The 7,021-nt window shown below is 42.2% G+C and overlaps 1 protein-coding gene across 1 annotated transcript in view; it reads left to right on the top strand.

The window, feature by feature from the left end:
• The first annotated feature begins 2,844 nt into the window (after positions 1-2,844).
• Positions 2,845-7,021, top strand: part of PIAS4 (protein inhibitor of activated STAT 4) — a 29,600-nt gene continuing 25,423 nt past the window's right edge. The window contains exon 1 of the mRNA XM_026654959.2: positions 2,845-3,500. Coding sequence (XP_026510744.1) covers positions 3,074-3,500 — 427 coding nt within the window. The 5' untranslated portion in view covers positions 2,845-3,073. The remainder of the gene's footprint in view (positions 3,501-7,021) is intronic.

The following is a 7,021-nucleotide window of genomic DNA, read 5'->3' as shown; positions in this document are numbered from 1 at the left end:
ACTGACATTTTAGGAAATAGTTTTGGAGTGAGGGGTGAGTGAACTGTCCAAATGTCTCCTGTGGGTCAGATTGTTTGCAAACTTTACTCCCCCCCCCCCATGGAGGCATAAATGGCTTATTTTATGATCTAAATTGAAGGTATGGAGAAGCTTTCAGAGAAGTGAATATGGAGGTGGATAATGAATGGCATCCAATGCTTTAAATGTTCTGGAGAAAATCTTGATTTGTCTATAAATCTGTATAGACTAGAGGATTCTGTGATGTCTGATGTATTTGGAGGTTGTTTAGTGACAAGCCTTTTTTTTTTAAATATATAAAGTTGTATTATACTTACAAAACATCTTGTGCATAACGAGCCCCTTTGGGGAGGGGAAGACATGCAGCACAGATTCCAAGCCTCTCTTTTTATTGAGTCCAGTTCTGCTATGTGATACTGCTCTCTGCATGAGTGGGGCTCTTCAGTTCCTGCCTGCCAATGAGTGGAATCACAGGTGTACTGTCTGTGAAGCAGAACTGTAATCTCTCAGTGCACACAACAGGGCTTTCATGGTAAAGTTCCCATTCTTGCCGGATGCTGAACACCTCTGAGTGACTTCAGTGATGGTTGACGAGGCTCAGCATCTGGCAGGATTAGGCATTAAGTAATGGAATGACAGGGCAGACCCAGTGAATGCTGTGAATCCTAGAACTGGCTGATGTAGGGCAGAAGTAAAACGTAGAGAACCCTGTTTTTAAATGTGGGCAAAACAATAGCTGACCCCTTCTCCCTGTGTCAGGCCTTCCTCGTTGATTATTGTGGGCAGAAGCCCACCACTCTTCTGAAAGGAAGCATCTTGAAGACTTGCCTGGCTGTAGTGAATTCATTATCTTCCATGCTCCTTGAACACACAATTTCCTGTCTTTTGTTGCTGCCCAAAGCCTACACCTATATTCATTTTAAAATGAATAATCTCACTGGCTAATGAGAACTGCATATTCATACCACTCACACTGAGTTAGAGGCGTGAGGTTCTAGACATACATTTCTCTGTGCCAAAATAGCCTGTTTTGCTTTTTATTGTTCAAATCTGATAACATCTCTAGACCTGAAATCTGGGTAAATGTAAACTGCAAAAAGCAATTGAGTTAAGCGCTGGTTTATATGCCTAATATCCCTGTACTCATTGTTCCTAATTTCCTGTTCTCCTGGTGTAACTCCCTTGTCTAGGGTGCTTATGCAGCTGCCTTTGCTGTAGTATCTAGGCACCATGTGATCAGTAATGTAGTTATCCTCACAATGCCCCTGTGGGGTATGGACAAGTTCTATTACCCCCATTTTACAAATGGATAAGTGATGCACAGAGACTGAATGACTAGCTCAGGGTCACACCAGGAGCATGTGGTGGAGTAGGGAATTGAATCTGGGTCTCCCAAGTCCTAGATTAGTTCTCTAACCACTGAACATTTTTCCTTGGTTTGTCAAAGCTGTATTCTCACCTACCCCCACCCCCCTTTCTTCTTTTTCTCACTGAAGAGATTCCAGAACACATCACACTACTAAATGTCTCCTTGCACCCAGATGCATTTGGGATGCATTCTAGGACCACGTCAGTGAAATAGGAAGTCCTGTGGGATTTCACAGGAAAGGGGAAGAATAAAATGTAAGAGGTTAATTCTTTCTGTGGCCTGGTCTACATTTAAAATTTAGGTTGACATATCTGTGGCACTCAGGTGAAAAATCAACACCCATGAACGCCATACTTATGCCCACCTAACCTCCAGTGTAGACACAGCTAAGTCAAGGGAAAAATGCTTCCATCAACCTAGCTACCATCGGTCGGGAATGTTGTGTTCCTGCAGTGGCCAAAAAACCCCTTCTGTTGCTGTAGGCTGTGTCTACATTACAGGGTTATGCTGGCAGAGGTAGAGTGCCATAGCTATGCTGCTATAGTCCCCATAGTGTAGATGTGACCTGTGCTTAATTTCACACCCCACAAATACTGTTAATGAAGATGTCTGGATTTAAATCAGTTGCCATTTTCCTTTAAAAGTTGGCTTGTCAATTTTTTCAATGAACAGCAAGAACATTATTTTCAACCTATTTTGGTAAATTAATCTGATTTCTGTATGTCTTTTCCATATCATCAGAAAATAAATATGGAAAACACCTAGTGGGTGTTGATTCCATCCTCTGCAGCTGGACATGTAGGAGTGTTTTTTCTGGAAAACTTCTCCTGAATTTTTCACAAACCAGTGAGCAAGCTGCAAGAATAAATGCAAATGTTCAAACGTATTTTCAGGGCTCGAAAAACACTTTCTTCACCTGGGTGTATGTAAAGCTTTTTTTTGGCAATGAGGAAGGGCCTTAACAATCAATCTCTGCAGAATGTGAGCATTAATTTTAATTAATATTTTCTCGCTCTTATCCTTATGAAGACAATCTTCCAAGCATAGATCAATCCTGTGTTGTCTTTGAGTCTACAGACAGCTCCAGTTCCCTCTGAGCTTCCCCAGGCAGAAGAGAGTGAAGTTGACAAGACTGGTCAGTTTCAGTGTTGTTCAAAACCTTAGGATCAGCCTTGAAGTTGGTAGTTTCATGGTGCTCCCTCAGAGCAGTAACAGAAGCAGGCACTGGTCCTATTCATAGGAGAGCTGATTGAAGGAAGTGAGGTGTGGGCTGAAGTAGTTAATAACCCCCAATACACTTGCTTTTCCAACAACTCGATGGAAGATATTTAGTGTCCTTGTGATTGGCACTGTTTCCAGTTGTTACCATGAGATTACTTTGTATTTATCACAGATTTTTTGATAGCAATTCAGTAACTAGCTTGTGTCACTGCTTTCCTATCTGTGTATACTGGATGATGATCAGTAGGTCTACTGTGTATTCCCATTGCACAAACAAGTGTCTAATGCATGGCACATTAATCAGTTGAAAACCAGGTGAGCTAAACAGAAGGCTTGGTGTCACTCTTGCAAGTGAATTTTAATCTTTTGCGTTCCAGGGTACAGGCTTTGGAGAGAATTGTCACTAGATCTATTTATAGCTCCAAGAATCTTTTACTTTAATTTTTTACCTTTATTTCCTAGAACATGGTGATGAGTTTCAGAGTCTCAGATCTTCAGATGTTACTGGGCTTTGTTGGCCGGAGTAAGAGTGGACTTAAACACGAGCTGGTCACTAGAGCGTTGCAGCTGGTCCAGTTTGATTGTAGCCCTGAAGTTTTCAAGAAAATTAAAGAGCTCTATGAGACTCGCTATGCCAAGAAGAACTCTGAACCGGGGCAGCCACAGCAGCACCGACCTCCAGAGGCACTCTCCATACATTCTTCCTATGACCGTGGGAGCACTGTTGCTAGGACTTCTCTTTCCACGCCTAACATTGACTATCCTGCACTCTATGGGAAATACCTTAACGGACTGGGGAGGTTACCACCCAAAGTTGTAAAGCCTGAAGTTCGGCTGGTGAAACTTCCCTTCTATACCACCTTGGATGAACTGCTGAAGCCAACAGAGCTAGGTGAGTCTCTCTCCTGTGCAAATACAATACTAATGCCCAGAACGCCGTCTGGGAAAGGACGGTGAAAAAGCATGCACGTTTTGAAATGATGGCAGCATTTTTGGTGAGCAGTGAGGCCACGTGAGGGAGAAAACCAATGGGTTCTCTCTTAGTTGGTGTCTATTTATTCAGAATAGTCCTAGATTAATTTTTGTTGCTTTTTTTTAACCTTTCTTAAAGCAGGAGCTGCAGTCACTTATCAAAGTGACTTGAAAGCCAGTCTTGTTTTGCTGTAGCTTTTGTATCCTTCACTGAAAGTGCTGCCTTTTTAACATATTGCATCCTTGTGTACTGAATCCTAATCTGTTCTTGCTCCAGCTAATGTAGCAGTATATTAGGGGAGCAGCTGTTTTCTCCGTCATTGTCACAACTCTGCTAAACTGGAACAATGGCCCTTTCTATGCTGCTACCAGTTAGTTCTATACTTTATCATGGCAGACTTCAAGCTTCCCACAAATAAAGAAAGATGACTTATTATTGTAATACACACACACACACACACACACACACACACACATTCTTCTTACTTTTATAAACCTGTCATGCAGTTCTTTATGCACCATACCTTGTGGTTTGAGGCGCTTGGAAGATGAAAGAAGCAGCTCCTTCCACTTTGGAGCCATGATAACCAGAGTCTGGGTTAGCGTTGTTGTGGTTCTAGGTAGTGACGAGCGTTGCCGTAACTGGCTGTAACGTGTTTTTTGTGTATGGCGTAGGCAAAATGGGCCTTTTTGCTATGGTTGTGGCTCCCTTTGCTTTGTGACCCATCAAACTACACCCCTCTTCAATGGCCCATAGAGTAAACATGGTAGCCTCAGGCCTCGTTACAAAATGGACCTTGTTCTGAGCAAAATAAAGATGGAACTTGAGGATCTCCCATTGCTGGAAAGGCTTGGTCCTACTGTGCAGAGATGAAAGCAGTGTTGATAAATGAAAGTAGTGATATTTTACCAAGATGCAGCTAGATGAACTGCTGCAGTGTCTGCGTGGAGTGGAAAACTGAAGGCATGTGGGAAGCAGCCATTGCTGAATGGCCTCACTAGGCAGAAGTGTGGATTTGTTTCTCTAATGTGGACATAAAAGGCGCTTTCTTTAACCATGTTACGTGGCTCTGAGAAACCTGGCAGAACACAAATCAGATAATACTTAAACTGTCCTCTTTAATTCAAGAGAACATAAATTTTTAGGAACAGGAAACAGCCATCTGGCCCTATGTGCCTGCACTTTCATAATTTCTTAATCCCATCTTCCTGCTTTTTTCATCATAACCCTTCACTCCCTTCCGCCTTCACAAACTAGGCTGGGTATCCCTTGAGGTTATTTATATCCTCTGTTTCAGTTGCCTTCCCTGTTAACTTATTCCATATGTTTATTACTCCTTGTGGAGTTTCCCTGTTTACTCTTATTTTCCATATTTCTTAGCTTCTGGACTACTTACCAGTATAAAAAGAAAACTGTATTGACTATATTATACAGGCTTCAGATGTACGTGATTTGTCTGCATAAGAAGGCAGTACAGACATTAAGGCTGTGATGACTTAAACAGAGTTTTAGAAATTGTTCCCTGGGCATGTTTGACAAATTTTCTGTTTTGATAGGTGTAATTTGTGCTTCATCTGTGGAACTTGGTGTAGGGCAACTAGGTGTGGAACAGATGCTCTTTTCAATCCTGATTTATCACTCCGAATCCACACTAAAATATAGAGTATTTACATTTCTACTTCATCTTTCCAACTCTGGAGGTCCGGCATTGGTGGTGGTGAGGAGTACAATTGCTGAGTATCATTAATGGGGAGCAAACCCAGTATATGATCCCTGGCTGCTTCAACATGGCGGAATGTCTATGATGTACTCTTTCATACTGGAAATGAGACTAGCAGGCATCTCTACTGAGATCTGGTTCTGGACTCCTGCTCTCCTAGCATTAAACATCACCTCTGCTAATGTTATCTCAGTGGCTAACTTTTGTACTTGGCTCAGTAAGATTCCGGTTATCTTAACCCAAGAAAAATGCTCATCGCTGTGCTAGTGAACTGTACTCACAAATACACACTAATAGTTTGTGTTTTGGAAACTGACATGTTGACAATTTAACTCCAAGAGTATTAAGTTAAGAATACCAAAGCAAAGTTAGATGTCTATGGAGTTCTACTTGATGAGACCGAAAAAAGAATAAAGAAGAATAAAGGCTTATCAGTTGCTTTGGTTTACTGTACCATCTTAACTTTTACACCTTTTGTTAAAGCAGTGTGTAGACTAATCCTGAGAGCTATTCTGTAGAAAATTCAAATGCTACTGGTGCTTTGCCATAGAAATATCTGAGACAGATCTGAGATTAAAGACCCATTTCACATGGACATCATAATGTGCCCTGGGTAAATGTCCTGCTACAGAAGACATTTTAAGCATATGTACTGTGATGAGGGAAACCAGGGAATTGTAACTTGTGTATTTCCCTGATTTTAAATGGAAGGATCTTTGTTAATCAAAAGCTAATATGTGCTGAAAACAAGCCTCCTTGAAATTATCACATTGAGATCAAAAGGTGGGCTATATTTAACTTGATCTCTACCATTGTTGTATGCAGTGGTGTAGCCGTTTGGGTCCCAGGGTATTAGAGAGACAAGGTGGGTGAGGTAGTATCTTTTATTGGGCCAACTTCTGTTGGTTAGAGACAAGCTTTTGAGCTTACACAGAGCTCTTCTGACCTGAAGAAGAGCTCTGTGTAAGCTCGAAAGCTTGTCTCTCGCTAACAGAAGTTAAAAGCTATTACATCACCCACCTTGTGTCTCTAGACAGACATGCTTTTCTCTGCAGGAGAGTGTCAGATTACTATGCTTGCAGACAAAGATACAGCTTCAGGTGTTAGGGCAAGGAGACTTGAAGTGTTTTGTGCACCAGGTAACATTCCATATTTGGTAACTACATAAACATACAAGTTATACCAATTCAGTTTAGTAATGGATTGAATTAAATCCACACAACTTCCTTGTGTGAACACTTCTCAGTTGGTTTAAGATTGTCCATGCAAGGTAGTTGTGCTGGTTTAGTTGAAGCGGTACGGCTTTTGTGTGTAGACAAGGCCTAAAACTTGGTGGTATTTGCTGACAGGATGTTTTTGTAGATTTCTCTAGCCATACTGTGGCTTTCAGTAAATGCCTTGGTTTTTATCAAAGATGAACATGGTTTGGTAATAGTGAAATGTGGTGTGGTAGGGAATTTTGGCTGGTTTTCCCGAGGGGAGAGAAGGTGTGACAGCCAGGGCCACCAAGAGCGGGTTCGGGCCCCGGTGAAAATTTTTTTTCGGGCCCCCCAGCAAGGGCAGACCGGCTAAACAGGGCTGGGGAAGCCGGGCCCCGGTAATTTGTACCAGCTTCTCCCGTTCTCCCTTCTCCTCCCCCCGTTGGCCCTGGTGACAGCCTGCATGCTTATTGTGGATGCAGAGTGCTGTGGTCTTTGCTTGGAGGCAGTGCCTGAGGAGG

The sequence above is a fragment of the Terrapene carolina genome, unplaced genomic scaffold (assembly GCF_002925995.2).
Source record: "Terrapene carolina triunguis isolate 2854851 unplaced genomic scaffold, T_m_triunguis-2.0 Scaffold194, whole genome shotgun sequence".
Lineage (NCBI taxonomy): Eukaryota > Metazoa > Chordata > Testudines > Emydidae > Terrapene > Terrapene triunguis.
This window is presented reverse-complemented; position numbering and strand designations above follow the sequence as displayed.